This window comes from Chelonia mydas, chromosome 8, assembly GCF_015237465.2.
Source record: "Chelonia mydas isolate rCheMyd1 chromosome 8, rCheMyd1.pri.v2, whole genome shotgun sequence".
NCBI classification, from domain to species: Eukaryota; Metazoa; Chordata; order Testudines; family Cheloniidae; genus Chelonia; species Chelonia mydas.
In genome coordinates this window covers 64,968,930-64,991,130 of record NC_057854.1, presented here as the reverse complement: position 1 = coordinate 64,991,130, position 22,201 = coordinate 64,968,930, and the positions used below count along the sequence as shown (strand labels likewise).

Here is a 22,201-nt window from a genome sequence, read left to right as displayed (position 1 = left end):
TACAAAATATTCCACCCTTTGTCCTTGGATTGGCCGCTACCACCACCAAACAAATACTGGTTACCGGGGAAGAGCAGTTTGGACACGTCTTTCCCCCCAAAATACTTCCCAAAACCTTGCACCCCACTTCCTGGACAAGGTTTGGTAAAAAGCCTCACCGATTTGCCTAGGTGACTACAGACCCAGACCCTTGGATCTTAAGAACAATGAACACTCCTCCCAACACTTGCACCCCCCCTTTCCAGGGAAATGTTGGATAAAAAGCCTCACCAATTTGCATAGGTGACCACAGACCCAAACCCTTGGATCTGAGAACAATGAAAAAGCATTCAGTTTTCTTACAAAAAGACTTTTAATAGAAATAGAAGTAAATAGAAATAAAAAAAAAATCCCCCCTGTAAAATCAGGATGGTAGATACCTTACAGGGTAATTAGATTCAAAACATAGAGAACCCCTCTAGGCAAAAACCTTAAGTTACAAAAAAGATACACAGACAGAAATAGTTATTCTATTCAGCACAATTCTTTTCTCAGCCATTTAAAGAAATCATAATCTAACACGTACCTAGCTAGATTACTTACTAAAAGTTCTAAGGCTTCATTCCTGGTCTATCCCCGGCAAAGACAGAATATAGACAGACACACATACCCTTTGTTTCTCTCCCTCCTCCCAGCTTTTGAAAGTATCTTGTCTCCTCATTGGTCATTTTGGTCAGGTGCCAGCGAGGTTACCTTTAGCTTCTTAACCCTTTACAGGTGAGAGGAGATTTCCTCTGGCCAGGAGGGATTTTAAAGGGGTTTACCCTTCCCTTTATATTTATGACAAGAATTATGTACAAAAAGCCCAACTGCATTAAAAAATAAAACAATATAAAATTTTAGAGCCTACAAGTCCACTCAGTCCTACTTTCTGGTCAACCAATCATTCAGACAAACAGGGTTGGTTACAATTTGCAGGAGATAATGCTGTCTGCTTCTTGTTTACAATATCACCTGAAAGTGAGAACAGGCATTCACATGGTTGGCGTTGCAAGATGTTTACATGCCAGATGCGCTAAAGATTCACATGTCCCTTCATGCTTCAACCACCATTACAGAGGACATGCTTCCATGCTGATGATGGGTTCTGCTTGATAATGATGCAAAGCAGTGCGAACTGACAGATGTTCATTTTCATCATCTGAGTCAGATGCCACCAGCAGAAGGCTGATTTTCTTTTTTGGTGGTTTGAGTTGTGTAGTTTCCGCATTAGAATGCTGCTCTTTTAAGACTTCTAAAAGCATGCTCCACACATCGTCCCTCTCAGATTCTGGAAGGCACTTCAGATTCTTAAACCTTGGGTCGAGTGCTGTAGCTATTTTTAGAAATCTCACATCAGTACCTTCTTTGCGTTTTGTCAAATCTGCTGTGAAAATGTTCTTAAAACGAACATATGCTGGGTCATCATCCAAGACTGCAATAACATGAAAATATGCAGAATGCGGGTAAAACAGAGCAGGAGACATACAATTCTCCCCTGAAGGAGTACAGTTACAAATTTAATTGATGCATTTTTTTTTAATGAGTATCATCAACATGGAAGCATGTCCTCTGGAATGGTGGCCGAAGCTGGAAGGGGCATAGGAATGTTTAGCATATCTGGCATGTAAATACCTTGCAACGCTGGCTACAAAAGTGCCATGCAAACACCTGTTCTCACTTTCAGGTGACGTTGTAAATAAGAAGCATTCTCCCGTCAATGTAAACAAACTTGTTTGTTTTAGCAATTGGCAGAATAAGACTTTGGATTGAGCGGACGTGTAGGCTCTAAAGTTTTACACTGTTATGTTTTTGAGTGCAGTTATGTAACCAAAAAAAAAATCTGCGTTTGTAAGTTACACTTTCACGATAAAGAGATTGCACTTCAGTACTTCTATGGGGTGAACTGAAAAATACTATTTCTTTTGTTTATCATTTTTACAGTGCATATATTTGTAATAAAAAATAATAATATAAAGTGAGCACTGTGCACTTTGTATTCTGAGTTGTAATTGAAATCAATATTGAAAATGTAGAAAAACATCAAAATATTTAATAAATTTAAATAGGTATTCTATTGTTATAAGTGTGATTAATCGTGGTTAATTTTTAAAATCACGATTAATTTTTTTGAGTTAATCGCATGAGTTAACTGCAATTAATTGACAGCCCTATTTTTAATATCAACAAAAGCACAACATATTTAGTGAATACACTACTCTGGACTCCCACTCTTTCACAATGTTAGGATTTCCTCATAATAAACTATGCCACATTTTGATTTTGCCTCAGTTAAGAATTCATGACCCTAAGAGCTAGTATAAAGATGTGCCACTGTGAGACCAGCATTTGGTCTTTTCTGTATTTTTCCTTTCACTTCACTTTCTTTATAATGTTTAGAAATAGCCACTTTGGATTTCAGGAAAACAGGCTCTTTTCTTGGCCTCATATATGCTGAACAAAGTTTAACATAGTTCAACAATGGCTGCCAGGCAGAAAAAGTCATGCCTGAGATTTTCTCCCTATTTCTTCAGTCATCGTAATTTCTGTGTGTTAGTCTGTCTAAATCCCCTTCTGCTATAATTAATCTACCTGTTACCACCAGAAGTAGCATTATAAATGGTTTTCTAAAGGCACCCATCACACCAATATATAGGTGCACTACCAGTATGACAAGGAAAAGGCTTTATCCTTTTTCCATCTCCAAGAATGTGATCTCTAGTACTTCAAGAGGCTCTTCCATTGAAGCATTCATTCCTCTGCTTTGAATGGCTAGTTCTAAGGGCAAGTCTACACTACAGCGGGGATCGATGCTCTGAGATTGATCCAACAGTGGTCGACTTAGTGGGTCTAGTAAAGACCCGCCAAATCGACTGCAGATCGCTCTCCAGTCGACCCCTGTACTCTACCCCCGATGAGAAGAGTAAGGTAAGTCGACGGGAGATTCACTCCTGTTGACTCACCACAATGAAGACCCCATGGTGACTCCAGCTATGGTATTCATGTAGCTGAAGTTGTGTAGCATAGGTCGACTTACCGCGGTAGTGTAGACATAGCCTAAGTAACTATTTTAAGTGCAAATATTGCAAGAACACTAAAAAGCAACAAAAACAATTGGTTATTTTACATAGCATCTTACTGGGACAAGCTGTGAAGCCTGATAACATACGTTCAAGTTTTGGGGCTGCTGGAGTTGAAGACACTGACTGCTTTGCATGTTGAATCTCCAGATTCAAGGGTTCCTTGTGGTACAGTATGTTAGCGCACTGGTGACAGAGTTCAAATCCTCTATATTGTAGATCACAAGCAAATCAGAGTTTATTATTTCCATTCTGGTCTCCACTGTACAGAAGATGATGAATTGCAAACTCTCTGAATGGGCCCAATCCTGTGAGGTGCTAAGTAGATTCAGTTCCCTCTGACTTAAATGAGAGTTGAGTGCCTTCATGACTTGCAGGACTGAGAGATTATGAAAAAGTGAAGCCCAGAACCGGAAATGCAGATAATGAATCTCATTGATGAGGCACCCGGTCAGAGCTATGTGGGGCAGGCTTCCATATTACAAGCAATTCTGGTTCTAGTCTGAACTATTGGTCTGCACTTTCATAACTAAATTTATTTTCAGAATTTAACAAGGTTTCTCAATCTTTTCATATGTATTCTTACACAGAATGAAAAGGAATCAATGGGACCAGGTTCAGAAAATTCTATAATAGTTGCTAGCAGTCTTTTGCTTTATGTTTACAGAATCATGTATAAGAAATTTGGCTTCACCTATTATTTGGTAATACACCCTCTGGACATTTCAAGAAAGGGCATCAGAAAATAATCAAATATTTGTGCTTGATTTGAGTGGAAGGGGGAGAAATATAAAACGGTACAAAAGAAACTGATATTACCTGGTTATAAAGTCAGAACCACATGAACTATCCATATAGTTTCTTCTATTAGCATTCAAAATAGGAACAGAAGATGCATCTTTCACAGGTTCAGCTGCAAAATAGAAGACAAAACCTCCACATTATTTTAGTTTATCATGCAGTTCAAAACCTTATCAACAAAGCTGGCTGAAATATTCGGATGTAATTTTTATTCCATAAGCTTACACAAGTAAGTTTTAATTTTTCAATTTTTTAAATGAAAAGTGTTCTTTTTTTTTCTTAGCCCCTCTTCTCTCCCCTTTTCCCCATTTTGCCACTGAAAAGGGAGAGAGGAAGAATAGGAGGCACAAAGAAATGCTGATAAATCAAAAAACTGAAAAAGCCACCAAGTATTTTGTTTTCTGAGGAAAATTTCAAGAGGAAAAAAATGATTTTTGCAAGTTTTTCATTTTGAAATATTTGGGCTACATCATAACTTAGTTAGCACCATTTAAAATTATTTTTTCCAGATGTTTTGTTTATTATACAATATATGCATGAAAAAATATTAAGGCAGTAAAAGCCTACACAACAGAACTGTGATCCCAGGTGTCAGTGCTGAGACCATGGTACTATAGCACATAATTCTTGCCTTGCCTCCACAGTCTCTAAAAGGTCTGCCTGAAAGGCAGATTTATCAATCTGAAAAATTGCTGAAGAAAGATTGTGCCTGAAATGATTTTTGCTATGCAGGTGCAGAGGTTTGTCATTCCTCCCTGTAGTTGTTTGATCTGTTCACCACTCTGCCCTGAATACTTTCACTTTTGTGTCTTATTCTCACCAATAAAACATTATATGGGTGAAATTCTGCACTCGTTATGTCTACAAAATCCCACTGCGTTTACAGTGTTTTCACAGATTATAAATGAGTGGAATTTAAGGCTTATCTAGATTACACCAATGTAGTTACAGCTAAGCAAATTTTCATGGTCTAGAGAAGACTTTAATCATCATGTCTGTTGATGATGTATGAGAAGGAAGAGGAATCTGCCTCTCAGCTTTGTTGATTCCTGAGAAATACATTCAAATTTCATACAAGGAAGGTTTCCTGTTTATATAGTCACTTTTCAGCTCTTTAAGGGGCTGGTCTGTTGCCAAGCTCTGTGAACTGAATTGTAGATTAAATCTGTTTACACTATAGAAATCTGAACATTATGGGGCTTGTACAGCACTGGTTAACATGAAATCAAAAACAAATACTTTGTTACCTTGGGGATTAATGACAACACGAGGCTGTACAAATGATGGCTTCACCACTTCAAACCACCAGAAAAGTTCTGCCATGAACACCAAATAATTACTCTACAAGAAATCAAGGAAATTTAGGTAAAGATAAAACCATACAAATCTTAATCCTAAATATAATAATCATATAACATTCAGAAAAGGTCTCTGTATTTTGTCCAGTCTTCATTAGCAAATCTGTTAAACTACTTAGATGGTCAGATCAGCAGTGTATATATGTATAATAGGCTGGCAGCACAACCTATTATTAAGGTTGCCTGACACTTCCCATTATAAGACCCTGCTTATAACTTTACCAGACTCTGTCTGGATTGAATTTTTCCATGCTGAATTTTCCTCAGGCTGAATTTTCCTGGAAAGTTTTAGCCAAAACAGTTCTCAGACATTTCTGAGAGTGAGACTATTGAAAAATATTTTGTTTTGCCCATGTTAAAAAATTCTGGTGACCTTTTTTTTAGACCTTTCTAGCGCTTTCGTTCTTGAAGCAAGGACTTGAAAATTTGCAGGTGGTGGTCTTTGTGTCAGGGATGTGCCTTTTGGTTTCTCCCTGGAATTCTACTCAACTGTGGCGAAGTTACAGGCTTCTTGAAAAATCAGTTAGCATATGCTCATTAGAGACTTGCTAGAGTGTTGCAGCTAAAAGCTCTGAAGATTCCATCTACACTGGGGAATGCTGCAGTTCAGGGATGAGCAGAATATTCCCTGCAACTGCAGATTGGGCCTGCTGCAAGTATGTGCTTCAACTGGGCACTGGAACATTGAGCAAAGAGCTTGTCGATTTTGTGCTCTCAATGTCGTCCCCCCCTCCCCCGCCCCTTGCTGGAGCATAGAAGAGGAAACTGCCTGAATCGAATATGGAAGGGACAAGAGCCACACTGGAGAGAGCAGTGGAGGGACAAGGAAGGACATATGGCTGGTGTGGTGGAAAGACTGGGACTGGCTAGGGAAGGAGACTGGGATTGGGAGACAGTTGGATTGAAACTGGGACTGGGAAATGGAGGGGCAGCAGATTCATAGATTTAAAGTCTAGAAATCACCATTACATAATGTAGTCTGATCTCAGGGGAGACTGGGAACCCAGGAGGGAAATGGGGGTGGAGGTTCTGGGAGCCAGAGATGAGTGGTTTCAGAGTAGCAGCCGTGTTAGTCTGTATCCATAAAAAGAAAAGGAGTACTTGTGGCACCTTAGAGACTAACAAATTTATTAGAGCATAAACTTTCGTGAGCTACAGCTCACTTCAGATTGAGATTGGATGAGTAGCTGGTGGGAAAGGCTGGGAACCAGTGGGGCAAAAGGAAGAGGAAGTGGACAGGGAGGGGGACAACTGGGACTGACTGGAGAAAGAGATTGGGACAAAGAGCTGGGGGAAAGACGACTGGATGAGGAGCCCAGGGTGGGAGACTGGGAGCCAGTTTGGACAGGGAATGTACTTGGCAGGCAGGCAGGCAAAGAGAAACAGATTGGACAAGGAGCTGGGATGGGGGCAAACTAGGACTGACAGACAAGGAGACTGGGGACAAAGAGCTGGGGAGAGGAGAAAAATGAAACTGGGAATAGCTAGACAAAAAGCTCATGGAATTGCAGGTGGAGGGCAGTCAAGCTTGGCAAGGGGAGAGGGAACAAGCAGAAGTGTCTCCTCCAGCATCTGGAATGGAATCCATGATTTCTGAGTCTGACCATTCCTCTGCTACCAGCAAATCGTGAAACACACTGGCAAAGTATCTTATCTTCCCCACTCCCCAGTGCTGCTCTACACAGATTATGACAACCCACTATTGCTGTAAGCTATTCCATTCGTGGCAGATGTCTGTGCAGTGAATCTAAAGGTTCCGATGACCCACCTGACACCTGATGGAATATGTTTTCAGTTTGCTTTGTTGAAAAGCTAGGAAATCAAACAGACACACCTCTATGTTAAAAGAAATTAAGGTTGTGAAGTCAAACACTCAAAAGTTAGGAAATGCCAGAACTAAGATTATAGAGAAAATAATTTAAAAATAGTTAAAAATTCCATGTTTTCCTTTTAATTGCAGTGGTAGGATTGTTTATTATAATTTTACAAATGAAACTAAAAAGCAGCAGGACCACTCACTGTATTATAGAAATAATAAAAGTGCTACATCTATTAATGAGTTCAACATTTTACCATAGACATAAGGTCACTTCACACACAAACCACATACATGTAATGAGTTTTCAGAGCTTAAAAGGATGCTTTGGGTGTAAATCAGCAAAATTATTTTTTTGAAAGTTTTGTTTTGTAAACATTTACATTGTTTTATCTACAGGCAACTTTCAGATAATTTGTACAAATAAATTTATAGAGCATGCTTTGCAAAAAGACTTGGCAAATGTCAATTCATGCACTGCTTTTCTTTTTTCACAAGCAATTAATCCATCCCTCATATATACATATATATCTGTCATCATATAAACTGACCACAAGATGTCAGTGTAGGGAAAAGTGAAGCCATCATCTTAGTATTTGGGTGCTCTGTGAATCTGTAATTTGGGATGATTATTCTTATGTTCTTCTGGTTATTAATTTCTGAGAAGCATCACAGCGCACTGGTTGCAACCCTGCTAGCACATCACATGACAGTGTACCTAATTTCTTCTTTGGGACTTTTTTTGCGTTTTTTTGGTTAATACCTACTGCAGAGTGAAGATAAAGAGGAGCACTATATTCTTGGTTGATAACTTTCAGACATGACACTGGATTATTATTTTTAACTATTATAGCTAAAAGGAGTTGTGGGCCCAAATGCTCAATCCAGCACCACTGGAGTCAATGGGAGTTCAGTGCCAGGGGTATTTTAATTTATTATTATTAATAGCACCAAGTGCCCCTTCTTTGGCCTCAAATTCTCAATTCTCTAGAACACTTTTCATTTGAGTTTTATCCTTGCATTTTTGCTACCACTCCAACTTTCTGAGTCAGGCACATAAGCCTACTCTGCTGATTCCCAAGTCCTTGATAGAAACATTTTACAGACCACAGTGCGATCTCCACTACAATAAACTGTACTTTTGGGAATATAACTGTAGTATCAGACACTATGAGTAACTATTTCTACTGTGTCTTTTGTAGAACTACCACATTCCACGGACAGTACTTTTACCATGGCTGGCTGTTTGTATGTAAGTAAAACAAAGGTTAAGATAGGTTCAAAAGCAAGTTGTTCTTTACAGGTAATGTATAGCCTATAAATCCTGGATAAAATTTTCAAAAGTGCCTAGGTCCTATTTTCTAAAGAAATTTAAGACACTTAGGAGCCTAAATTGCATTGAAAGCCAATGGGACTCAGGCTCCTAAGTGCTTCAGTTATATTTGAAAATGGGGCTTAGGCACCTCTGAAAATGTTTACCCCTTAAAGCCATCGAAGTAATTGCCAACACTGTTCAAAAGATTGAGGATATTTTCATTATTCAAAAAAGAACAGTTTGGTTACTTGTCTTGAAATTAATACAACAAAATTTTAAAGCAATGCTAATGAAACAAAGGATTTGTCTATTGATCATATTCTGATATGAAAGTATTCATAAACATCTGAGTGAGTATATTTTGATCTTTAAGCAAATACTCAGCTTAAAAGGAAGAATCTGTAGTCTACCCTGTATTCATTAATAAAGACATCCAAAATGCAGGGCTTTTTGTCAAGGAATGGACAACCTCAGGAGGAATGTTTAATTCAAATTTAGACATAGAGTGTCCTTGTTATTTGACTGTGTATTTAACTATGGAGAGACAAGGTGCGCGAGGTAATATTTTTGGTTGGACCAACTTCTGTCGGTGAAAGAGACAAGCTTTCGAGCCCCTGATAGCTCTTTATGACTTCAGTCTTCTTCAGCCTTGAAGAAGAGCTCTGTGTGGCTCGAAAGCTTGTCTCTCTCACCAACAGAAGTTGGTCCAATAAAAGATATTACCTTGCCCACCTTGTCTTTCTAATATCCTGGGACCGACATGGCTACCACTACACTGCATTCAAACTCTGATGTCTAACAGCTCACTTGAGCACACAATATTTGGATTTATGCATGCAAATTAGGGACCCAAATTAAAAATGATGCCTCATAGCATGACTCACATCCTTGTATCACCATTTCACTAGCAAGTTGCTAACTTTATATAGCCTTTAAAATATCATATTCTGAGGAAGCCATGATTCTTGTCTCATTGAAAAATTTATTAGTTAAATTGTGGGGAGGGAGGGGGAATCAGAAAAAAAAACAGCCAATTAGGACAGAAGTCTAAATAGAATATCATTTTAATTCACAAAGAAATGTGCTCACACTACACAATGACTGCAAACGTTCAAATAACATGAGAATATCTTAAAGAAAACAATTCAAATACAAAATCATCTAACAGCATATGGGACAGCCTATTTCTCCACCTGGCAGTTGAATTTAAAAAGACTGGTAGCTTGATTTTTCAATTTTGAATACCCTTGGCTTCATGGTTTTGGGGATCAATATGAAAATCTCATGCGGTGACCCCATGGCTTCTTTATATTGGGTTGTGGTAAAGTGAATGAGAAGGAGAACATCACAAGTGATCTGGTGCGGCATGTAGAAGAATGCACATATTGATATTTGAGATCCTTCTCTGAGAGTTCCCGGTATTAAGACAGTCTGATGACAAATCATGCTTAATAAACAGTCAGTTTTTTGTACAGCATATTAACAAAAGTGAAGGCAGTCTGTTAGTATAGAACTACATCAGGAAAATATGGAATTATAGCTGCTGCCTTATCTTCCAGCACCTGGGACAAAATATGACTTCTGGTACTTATTAACATAAAAATAAGCAGCATCCTCATACTCTCCCAGATACAGTTTAATAACTGCAGTTGAAAGTTGACACATCATTCAAACCATATGGAGAAAGACATGTTAATTTAATGGTACATTCAAACTCTTTAAAGTTGTTTCAGGATATATCTTCACTGCAGAATTAACTTGGGTTCTTATTTGGGTGTTGTCTCTAATTTGGCTCCCACCCACACATAAAAACCTCTGTCCTGAGTTTGGTGGTGATTTTAATCCAGGCTAGCCATTTTATCTGGAGCTATAGGCTAATGCCCAAGTGCTGCTTTCACTCAAACTAGTAACCTGCACACTTTGCGGTGGGGATGCAGGCTAATCACTTGAATGTTGACAGTCCTCTGATGTATCCCACAATTCCCCCAATGAGTGCAGAAGGGCAGACAAATTATTCCATGTTTACTGGGAATAAATTAAACAATGGCTCACCTTATTGAAGCACTAAAAACCACTGGATCTATCCAGAAGTCCTAGCAACACACACAAGTGCAACTATTAATAGTAAGGACAGAGTAACTAGTGGCTGCTCACAACCCGGGTTAGGAAAACCCAATGCTCAGATTTGGGAGCTGATCACAAGTGCTTAAACTGAAAGCTGTTCACACACCTCACCACAGAATAAAAAGGTTCAGTGGCCAACAGCTGAGCCAGATGTTGTCATAGTTATGTAATACAAACTACAAATATTATTAGAAAAAAGTCCTGTCTTTCCATTCAGCATGATAATTAAATGAAGGAAAAATTATACTGAAATCTTTTCCATTGAAGAAAAGTGTTCTATTCAGCAATTCTGGGTTAGTATAGGGTATCTTTTGGACTATCACACACATTAGAGGAAAAATCAGACCTAAAGTTTCAAAATAAATATGATTTTCTTACTTGGATAATTTCTGCACCAGGGATAAAACCCCAACTCCTACCTTGCAGATACACAATTTTACTGTAAATTAAAATGTCAGTTACTCTCCTAGTGATAGTTTTGCCCTCATTTGGAAGAGCCTTATAAGTTAAGTACTTACATTTTTATATACTGAAATATTGTATGAACATATTGTGAAGAACTCAAATGTTATATGTCTGTAAATATTTTCTATTGTAGGGGGGGTTGCAGTACTGCTACCCTTACTTCTGCATGGCTGCTGGCAGCGGCACTGCCTTTAGAGCTGAGCAGCTGGAGAGTGGCGGCTGCTGACCAGGAGCCCAGTTCTGGGGGCAGAGCCGCTGCCAGCAGAAGCAAGGATGGCATGGTATGGAATTGCCACCCTTACTTCTGTGCTACTGCTGGTGGGGCACCACCTTCAAAGCCAGGTGCCCGGCCACCAGCTGTTGGTCTCCAGCTGCCCAGATCTGAAGGCAGTGCAGAAGTAAAGGTGGCAATACCACGGCCCCCCTAAAATAACCTTGTGACCCCCCACCTCTACTCCCCCGCAACTCCCTTTTGGGTCAGGGTCCCCAGTTTGAGAAATGCTGGTCTCCCCCATGAAATCTGTGTAGTATAGGGTAAGAGCACACAAAAGACCAGATTTCACAGGTCCGTGATGTATTTTTATTGGCCAAGAATTTGGTAGGGCCTTAGCTATGGGTGAATCTTACAACTGGGAACTCCAGCCATCTGCACTGAGGAATCGTCAACAAAAGGACTCAAGACTCTTCGTGTTGTTCTGCTCTCTTCTCCAGGAAAATGAGTGATGTAAATGGATTCCTCCCATAAGCTGAGTTTGTAGCTCAGAACACATGGCAGGAGGGGGATAAAAACCTGAACCAAAGCAACTAGGTATCTCTATGCTGCTTGGACTCTCGGTGGGGAAGAGAGGTGGAGGATGGGGCCAAGGTTTTCCTAGGCAGAAGCAAGATATCCTCAGCTGCTAAGCCTGTGTTAACCCTAAAGGCCAAATAGAGCTTGCTGATTTATAGAAGCCTATATTACCTTTTGAAACCCAAGACTAAAGCCTCATCTACACTACTTGGTTAGATGTCCGAACTGTGGAAGCGTCTTCACTTAAATTTGGCTCCCACCAACATAAGTGCCTCTCGATGCTGATTTAGTAACACCATCTCCCTGAGCAGCTTAGAGTCACAGTTGACATAATTAAGTCGACGGAGTGTCTGTGTGGACACTAAGGTTACCAGCCCTCCCAGATTGGCCATGACTCTCCCGGAATTGGAATCGATTTCCTGGTAGCTGCTGAAACCAATCTGGGAAATTTTAATAGGCCACTAAAAGTCCGGTTGGTGGCACAGTGGGGCTACAGCAGGCTCCCTACTTGTCCTGGCTCTGCGCAGCTCCTGGAAGCGACTGGCATATCCAGCTCCTAGGCGCAGGGGCAGCCTGGGGTCTCCACGCGCTGCCCCTGCCCTGTGTACTGACTTCGCAGCTCCCATTGGCCAGGAACCGCGGCCAATTAAAGCTGCATGGGTGGTGCCTGAAGGCAGAGGCGGTGCACAGAGCCATCTGGCCGTCCCTGAGCCTAGGAGCCGACATGCCTATCGCTTCTGAGAGCCACCCGAGGTCAGAGTGGCCCTGCCAGAGCCTGCACCCCTTACCCCCTCCCACATCCCAACCCCCTGCCCCATTCTCCTCCCTCACCCGAACTCCCTCTCAGAGCCCACACCCTCAGCCCCCTCCCGCACCCCAATCCCCGGCCCCAGTCCTGAGCTGCTGCCCACACCCAAACTCTCCCCCAGAGCCCACACCCCCTCCTACATCCCAACCCCCAGACCCAGGCTCAGCCCAGAGTCCCCTCCCTCACCCCAAACCCTTCAGCCCCACCCCTCAGCCCAAAGGCCGCACTGCCACCCCCTGCCCCGGCCCTGTGAAAATGAGCGAGTGAGTGAGGGTGGGGGAGAGTGAGCGACAGAGGGAGGGGCGATGGAGGGGACAGGGGAAGGGACAGGGAAGGGCAGGGCAAGGATGTTTGGGTTTCTGCGATTAGACAGTTGGCAACCCTAGTGGACACTGCATTGCTTACATCAACTGTTACTGGCCTCCAGGAGCAATCCCCCAATCCTCCACACTGACAATACAAATCGATACAAGCGCTCCTGGTGAGAACACGCACCACCGACACAAGGAGCCAAATGTGCACACACATAAACACTTTAATAACTGTGGTGGCTGTATGCCAATGTAAGTTAGGTCAACATAATTTAGTAGAGTAGACATGGCCTAAATCATTTGTTTGCTCTGTCTGCTTTCTTTAATCTTGTAATTAACTCTCTATTTCTTTTCCTATGTAATAAGTCTTCATATAGTTTACTATAGGATTGGCTACAAGCAGTGGCTTTGGTGTGAGACCTAAAGTGCAATTGACCTGGGGTGACTGGCCCTTTGGGATCAGAAATAATCTGAATATTGGTGTGATTCTTGATGTAAGGGACCATCGATCACAGAGATAAGCTCACGTGGGTGGCAAGACACACCCGAGTACCCAAGGGGGCTGTCTTTGACTCTGTGTGAAGGCTGTTATAGTGCCTGAGGAATTTGCACTTGGTGCAGTTGGTTGACGAAATCTAAGTTTAGAACTCACAACCAATTAGGGATTTGTACCCTTGTTTCTAACAGTCTGCCCTGAGGTGAGCTGTAGCTCACGAAAGCTTATGCGCAAATAAATTTGTTATACAAATCTCGCCACTGTATTTTCCACTGAATGCATCCGATGAAGTGAGCTGTACCACACGAAAGCTTATGCTCAAATAAATTTGTTAGTCTCTCGTTACAGTGTGTATGGTAACACCCATTGTTTCATGTTCTCTGTGTATATAAATCTCCCCACTGTATTTTCCACTGAGTGCATCCAATGAAATGAGCTGTAGCTCACGAAAGCTTATGCTCAAATAAATTTGTTAGTCTCTAAGGTGCCACAAGTCCTCCTTTTCTTTTTGTGGATACAGACTAACACGTTTGCTACTCTTAAACCTGCCCTGAGGTTGTCACTCATGCTCTTGCCTCACTGCTGAGAGCATTACTCCCCCAACCAAGCTTTTGGCTGCTTTTTGATTTATCATCTGCATACTAATCTACAGTTCGTGCAGAAGCATGACATCATCTTAATGATGATTCATAACTGTGCTCTGAACACATTTCAGACTGGTTCAAAAATTACTCAACACTAGATGGTAGACTTGCAGCTGTAAACATTTGGGTTTATAGCTCTACTCTCTCATTTTCTAAATGATTCTGACCTTAGTTACTTCTTTTCCCTTCTTGACATTTCATGCCTACCTAAAGGCTATTAATTAACTTGATGATATAAAAATTAGTTTATTTTTGACTTTTGATAGAGTACAATGAAATAATCCTACTGTTCAGATATAGTAGTCAGAGTAAATGAATATGAGTTTCTATACAAAAATCTACTAATTGCATTTCCTGCTTCTGTATAAAAGGCAAATAATGTAACAGTAGTTTTTATGGTTCAGCAAAATTTACATAAACAATCTTTTATGTTTCCTTTAGAATCTCTTTATTTCCCACACACAGTTTTAGGATTAAGATTAATTTTAAAGAATCCATATACTTAAGGCATTACATGTCAGTAAATTTCACATATTGCCCAGAAATAGTTTGACTAATCTTAATGTTTATAGAGAATCTTGGATGTCTTAATATTTATTAAATTTGGAATTACATATTTAAAAATTAAAGTTTAATTAACAGCATAACATAATTTTAAAATGCACATTTCTTTTATAACCAAGCTTCAATCAACTTGTGTTCCAGAGGGAAAGTAGCCGGATGCAAACATAATCAGTCTTTCAAAAGCTATTCATGTAAAAATACATATTAACGAGCAGCCTCAAATTCAAGTAGATAGTTAATATGATCATACAACAGAGAGATTCGAAAACAGAGTGAAAGGGGTGAGAGTTGAGGTGTTTCAAACATTCTGTGGAGAAGGCCAAATTACATTTTTAATTATGGACTGTGGGCTTGGACTACAATGTTAGGCCCAATATACCACTTAGATCAGGGGTGGGCAAACTTTTTGGCCCGAGGGCCACATTGGGGTTACAAAACTATATAGAGGGCCAGGTAGGGAAGGCTGTGCCTCCCCAGACAGCCTGGCCCCCGTCCTCTATCCACCTCTACCACTTCCCACCCCTTGACTGCCTACCTCAGAACCCTCCACCCATCCAATCCCCCTGCTCCTTGTCTCCTGACCGCCCCATCCTGGGACCCCCCGCCCCATGACAGGCCCTCCCGGGACTCCCACCCCCTATCCAACCCCCCTGCTCCCTGATTGCCCCGACCCCTATCCATACCCCAACCCCCTGACAGGCCCCCCGGGACTCCCACGCCTTTCCAACCCCCACTCCCCATTCCCCGTCCCCTGACCACTCCATCAGAACCTCCGCCCCATCCAACTGCCCCCTGACAGGCCCCCCGGGACTCCCACACCTATCCAACCACGCCCTGCTCCCTGCCCCCTGACTATCCCCCGGGACCTGCCGGCCCCGACCTCGGCCCCCTTACCATGCCACTCAGAGCAGCATGTTTGGAGCTGCGCCGCCCAGGCAGAGCCAGACACGCTGCCACGCAGCCCTGCAGGAGCGCGCGGCGGCATGGCTGTGGGGGAGGAGGGACAGCAGGGGAGGAGCTGGGGGCTAGCTTCCCCAGCCAGGAGCTCAAGGGCCAAGCAGGACGGTCTCGCGGGCCACTGTAGTTTGCCCACCTCTGACGTAGATCAACAGTAGTTCTCCCACTGACATCAGAAGGAGAGTTGTACTAAGAAAGAGGATAGAACATGGCCCTTATGTAGCAACACAACTATTAGGATTCATCTACACTGCAAACTTTTAAAGTATGAACATGATTTTGAGCCACTGAGGGCATGTCCACATGGAGACTTAGCGCATGGCAAACCAGGGCATGACTCTACAAGGCTCTAGCTTGCTGCACAGTATGTCACAGCAGGGCCCTCACAGCGACTTAGCATGTAGCAAGCTAGTGCGCGATAGATTTACATTCATGTGCCACACACTATGTCTCTGTATGGACAAGCCGTGAGTTAGATGACATGATGCTGAACATGTTTTTTTTACTGGTTAGCAAGTCAGTCAGCATTATGTCAGGAAACTCAATTATTCAAAACTGTATTCAAATACAAATGAGCCCTTAGATACGGTTACTGCTGCATTTAACATTGCTTAGTGGGAAAAACTGATTCCACGACCGCTATTTCTGCCCTTTGCTTATCTGGCCTTTTGTGCATGCACTTACTCACTTTGCATGCTTAATTTAGTAATTACATGCAGAAATAAGGCATCCATTTCATGTGTGCGACTTCACATCTAAATTATTTGAAGATCTGCTCCATATTAGATTTCAGACCTAACATCCTGTTTAGATGACTGAGGGGAGTTCAGACCTTTCATAACTGTTCCAGGCTAAGACAATGTTAAATCATTTCACATTCAGAAGGTTGACTTCACAACATAAAGCTTCCACTCTGTTGGATCTGAACAAGTCAAGTAGGTCAGAAACATTTAAGATTCCTGATTTAAGAATATATTCTCTAAGGCCTGGTCTACACTAGGAAATTAGGTTGGTATAACTACATTGCTCAAGGGTGTGAAAAATCTACACTCTTGAACAACCCACTTAAACCAACCTAATCCCTAGTGTAGCAGTGATATGTAGACAAGTGAATTCTCCCATCAACCTAGCTACTGCCTCTCAGGGAGGTGGATTACTGGCGCTGACAGGAGAAGCCCTCCCGTTGGTGTGGTAGTGTCTTCACTGAAGCACTACAGTGGTGCAGCTGCACCACTGCAGTGCTTTAAGTGTAGATAAGCCCTAAGACACTACTAGAAGAAACAATAGTAGTAAGGGAAATAGGCTTCACATAATGCCAAAAACTAGACTAGTTGACCCAAAATGTCTTTTCCACTCATACTCATATGATTCTTTTAGTAATACCTTTAACGTGTCTCACCTGCCAGATGGGACATGTGATCTTTCGTAAGAAATCAAACATGTCTCCTCTGATATATTCTTAGTATTAATTAGGCTAGGAAGTGCAAATTGTAGGATGCCTTAAACTCAACCAATTTGACAACACTTACATGGTAAGTAGAGATTTTTCTGTGACAGTTTAAGCGTTACCTGTAAAGGTTTTCTGCAAGTTTTCACACCTGCATGGAATCATTCTTCTACCAGGTGGAACATGTGTCTGTGAGAAGACATAATGAGGGCTTCCCCTTTTTGCCTCTTTTCCAGATCAAAGTGATTTCCCAGATAAGTGTAAAGAAAAATATGAGAAAACCATCACAGGAGAAAACAGCTTGTAGGAGGTTGGGGGGGCGGGGGGGGAGGGAGAGAAAGAAAAAGGGCAACCTGACATAATCAAACTTTGCTAAGAAGAAAAGAGACCCAAACACTGCTATTCTTGCTTGTTTCTTGTTTGATGGAAGGGTTGATCCTGACTACGATAGGAATTTTTAGGAAAAAATTACTGTAATACTTATTCCACTATCTGATTATTTTTTATTCCTCATCACTTCACCAGATTTTACCTACTATCTTTGTGTCTCAAAGTACAGCCAATACCTACTGGTCCACTGTGTAGTGCCTTAAATATCCATGGAACATACTCAGATATCTTCTGCAACATCACTAGCCATTACCTTTGTGAGTGTGCTGTGATGATCTTTTGGAATGGGGGAGGGAAAGGGATGTCTTTTTTCTTGGCTTCATATGCTCCAACTACTTCATAATTAATCCATCTGGAAATGGTGTCTTTAGAAGCCAACGTACCTTTTATACTGTAAGTAAGCTAAACAAATAACTATCTGTTGAATCACTTGAAATGCAGTACAATGTGTACACACCATAAAACACTTCGGATGTTTAGTCACTGATGCCTACTATTTGTTTGACTTGGTTTCTATGATTGTTGATATCAGGACAGAAGTGGTCACTACCTTCTTGGTTAAGTCAGACTCTGAATTCTTATTTCACACATATTCATGATCCACCTTGTCTTTGTGTAACTGAAGGATGCAATGTGCACACTAATGTAATCCAAAGTACACAGTTTTGACCTGACAAGCTTCAAGAGAAATAGGGCATAAACTACTCCCTGTGCTCCTTTATTTATTTTAAATTAGAGATCATTTTCCATTGTTCTCAGCCAACCAGCTAGAGGAACTGCAGTCTTATGGGACAGAAACTTGATGATGGTGACTCTGATGCCCCTGAGGTAAGCAGTGAAGTTATCTGAGAACTGTTTGGGCAGACTGTAAGTCTGGCATGTGTTAGAAGTGGGTGGTGGGAATCTTTGAAATCAGTTAACACTCAGGATATGTCTTCACTGCAATATAAGTCCAGGCTTAGTAGGACTCAAGTCAGCTGACCTGTGTTAGAGAACCCTGGACTTGAGCATCCACATTGCATTTTAACTCTACGTTAAGATTTTTCTAATCCTTGCTTGAACTTAGGGCTCTAGTGTCCACACTGCAATGAGCAAACCCAAGCCAAAGTAATCTTATCCCAGAGACCCTAGTGCTCCTCCGCCAACCCTGAAATGTGCCCACTCTAGCCTAAGACCGTGGTGCACTGTGGGAAAACTTTACTGCCTGCCCTGTACCTTGCCAGGAAGCAGTTTGCTTTGCAAAAGGTTTGATCAATTTGCTCTCTGTTGCAAATCCAGGAGGCTGTCTGATAATGTGCTTGCAGATTGTTGATCAGAAGAGACTGGGTTAATGCTGACTTGAGCTGCTGCCATTTGCCAAGGGGAGGGGAACGGCTTCCGTTTTCATTAGAGTGGATAGAAGACTTTTGAGAGAGAGAGAATAAAGGAAGTTGTCCCAGGGAATTGTGGAATACTTCCAGGTGACTCCCGGGACCTCAGGCAAGCGGGGCTGCATCTCTACCGCAAAGCAATAGGGCTTGGATCCTGACTCTTGGATTAACTCAAGCTCAGACCCTCCAGTCCTGCAGGGCCCTGGGACCCTGGATTAGCGCAACTGCAGTGTAGATACAAGGGGAGTTAGGCTTGAGCCCAGGCTCAAGCACAGGCTCACACTGCAGTGTAGACATACCTTCAGTAACTGAACATGACACAATTCTGAGTCCTCAGGCTTCATGGGGTATCGCAGAAAAGGTCAGCCACAAGGGAGAACTGTTCTGGCGTCCAAAACGTAAAGTAAGCACAAGGCTATTCTACTTAGTTCTTCTCCAGATTTAGGCCGGATCTACACTAAAAAGTTAGGTCAAGCCAGCTATGTTGCTCAGGACTATGCAAAATCCACACACCTGAGCAACACAGTGAAGATGACCTAACCTCTGGTGTAGACAGTGTGAAATCATGCAAGAATTCTTGCATCAACCTTGCTTATGCCTCTTGGGGAAGTGGATTAACTACAGCAACAGAATAACCCCTCCTGTCACTGTAGTGAGTGTCTACATGGAAGTGCTACAGTGACGCAGCTTCAGCACAGCAGCGGTTCTGCTGTTGCGTTTTAAGTGTGCATAAAGCCTTACTCACTGGAATCTTGTTGATCAGACCTGCCCTAAATCTCCTGTTAAACTGTGAAGCCTCAGACTGTAACAGGATGGGTTGGAAAGGTGGATATATTTAATCACAACAGAGCACAGGAAGTCAGAGTAGAGTACTTTGCTTCCTTTCAAGGGCTGCACTAGAAACTCCATGTCCAACTTGGAGGCTCAACTGTGATTTGTGCCACTGCTTTCCCCTAAAATGCACTTTCTGCTGGCAGCTTGGTTCTTTTTGTTACTTATGGCAGAAATATCAGAGATTAACTGATTTCTGATAAGATAATATCACTACCTGCTGTGCAGTCTTATCCACTTGACAAGTTGCAACAGCTAGGCCATACACATCGAGGCCAGGAAATGTAGTGAACCTTCTGCCCAACCTTCTGCCCTTTCACAAAGAAAGGTGTAAGCATGTTAGAAATCTTAATTTACTGCATTAATGATCGCTACTAAGCCCAAGGAGTGAAGTTCAACAAGTACAAGGAAATTGTTTGCTGCTTCTGCAACTGATGGATGATGAAATCGGGAGGAAGCAGACTGCTGGATTGCATTAAGTCCTCTGAAGATATGTTCTGTGACGGGGCAAGGCCAGATGGCTACAGAAAAGTAGTGGGAGATAGATATATTAGCTCCAGGCTAAACAAATCCCTGGTACCAGGTTAAGTGAAATGGAAGCTGCTCCAGGTCAATTAAGACACCTGGGGCCAATTAAGAACTTTCCAGAAGGCAGGGAGAATGCTAGGTTGATTGGGACACCTGAAGCCAATCAGAGGCTGGCTGAAACTAGTTAAAAGACTCCCAGTCAGTCAGATGGGTGTGCATGTCAGGAGCTGTGGGAGGAAGTTGTGCTGTTGGAGAGGCTGAGTAGTACACACCATATCAGGCACAAGGAAGGAGGCCCTGAGGTAAGGGTGAAGTGGAGCTTGAGGAAGTGAGGGCTGCTGTGGGGGAAGTAGCCCAGGGAATTGTACACGTCATGTTTCTAAAAGGTCAGCTACCATAGCTGATACTATTAGGGTCCCTGGGCTGGAGCCCAGAGTAGAGGGTGGGCCTGGGCTCCCCCCACCTTTGCCCCCTAATTAATCACTGAGACTGGGACACAACAGAGACTATGCAAGGAAGGATAACTTCTCCTCACCTCCCTTGCTGGCTTATGATGAAAATGGCTCAGTAGACTGTGACTCTTGTCTCTAGAGAAAGAAGGGTTATGTGGAGGGTCACAGTGAGCCTCTGAGGCTAGCGAAACCTGCCAGGAAAGGTGGGACCGACGGAGGCAAGGACAGAGCTTTGTCACAGTACATTACATATATTTATGGTATACTTCACCTGTTAGCAAATTTTAAAATAACTATTCTAAAATGTATTATATTGAAGCATTTAATCCTGCCCTTAACATATATAAATTGTTTTTAAATCACTTTGCTTCTTATACAGAAAAGGGATCAAAACTACAAGCTAAAAGATAATCAATTTATGATAGTTTCCCTGAAGTACAAAGAAACCACACTGCATTTTATAAGCTAGAGGCAGAAATATATCAGCCTGGTGATCTGCAGGCTCTGTATACTACAGAAATGATGAAAACCATCACCCTGCTGGCAAGTGGCAGTGCATTACTCAAAGCTCTAGCAGAAAGGAAACAGCATATTCCATTATACCCTTCTAGTCAAAGAGATACAATAAGGAAAACAAGCTGTATGAGCAGGATAGGGGCTAGGATACATTGATAAAATCAGAGCAAAAAGCTGCAAAAGTAGGCTATTGTTTTAAACTTATACATTAATATATACTATCATGTGGCAGTTAAATTTAAAAACTACTTTTTTCCACGAAAATTCTCTTTGGAAGAGTCAGCAAATAGAAAATAATTTTATAGGTTTGCATCACACACTGATATCATTCCTAGTCAGTTTCTAGAATGAGAAAACAATTTTCTGTACTATACAGCATTTTAATTAATATGTTGTGCAATATTTAAGGTTTCTGCTCACAACATGAGCTTTTTCAAAGGGGTTCGTCAAGGGAGCATATATTCTTATTAGAAGTTACTCCCAATGGATGTCCTGGGAAACTTGGAAAGCCCGCGTCTTAACTGTGAATTTATTTTTAAATCAGATGCAGATGCACATGCAGAACAGAGCCTACAGCACCAGCTAGTGTTTCCCTGCCAAGGCTTAGGAGGAAAAGTTGGCAGCTTTTCTGTGGAACATTTACATCTAAATAGGTATTCGTGCCACAAGAAGCTCGTGAAAGCATGGTCACAATGAGCTTTTTCAATTTACAAATGTCCTAAACCTGTGAAAGACCTAAATCCACTCTAAACAAATTACTCAGAAGCAGGAAAATTACTTAGTCTGTAGCATTTTTAAAGTGTACAATATAAGAAATTAATTTATAAAGAAAATATTTATATTCAAATACTTGTTCTCAAAGCTTTATATTGGATACTTATTTGAATCATTATACACTATGCACCTACTGTACAAAAATAGCATTACTCATTGTCATGGATTAGCTTAGCACAGCAATAAGGAGTCATGGATTCCATATATTCCAAATAGCCAGGGCTGGGGGAAAGAGATCAAAATATGGAAGAAGTTCAACTCAAGATGGGATGAGCAGAAATTTGACGTGGTGGGCAAGCCTGTTGTCCACTTCCTTTTGTCTGCTCCCACAACACAAGCAAATAGA

General features: G+C 41.7%; 1 protein-coding gene across 10 annotated transcripts in view; it reads right to left on the bottom strand.

The window, feature by feature from the left end:
* The window catches only part of CAMSAP2 (calmodulin regulated spectrin associated protein family member 2), a 163,087-nt gene that overhangs the window by 26,357 nt on the left and 114,529 nt on the right, over window positions 1-22,201 (bottom strand). For all 10 annotated transcript variants that reach the window (XR_006283246.1, XM_037906020.2, XM_037906019.2 and 7 more), the window contains 2 exons: window positions 5,147-5,240; window positions 3,918-4,011 (listed from right to left, as the gene is read on the bottom strand). Coding sequence is in view for 9 of the 10 variants with exons in the window: in XM_037906020.2 (XP_037761948.1) it covers window positions 3,918-4,011; window positions 5,147-5,240 (188 nt within the window). In the remaining variant the exon portion in view is untranslated. The remainder of the gene's footprint in view (window positions 1-3,917; window positions 4,012-5,146; window positions 5,241-22,201) is intronic.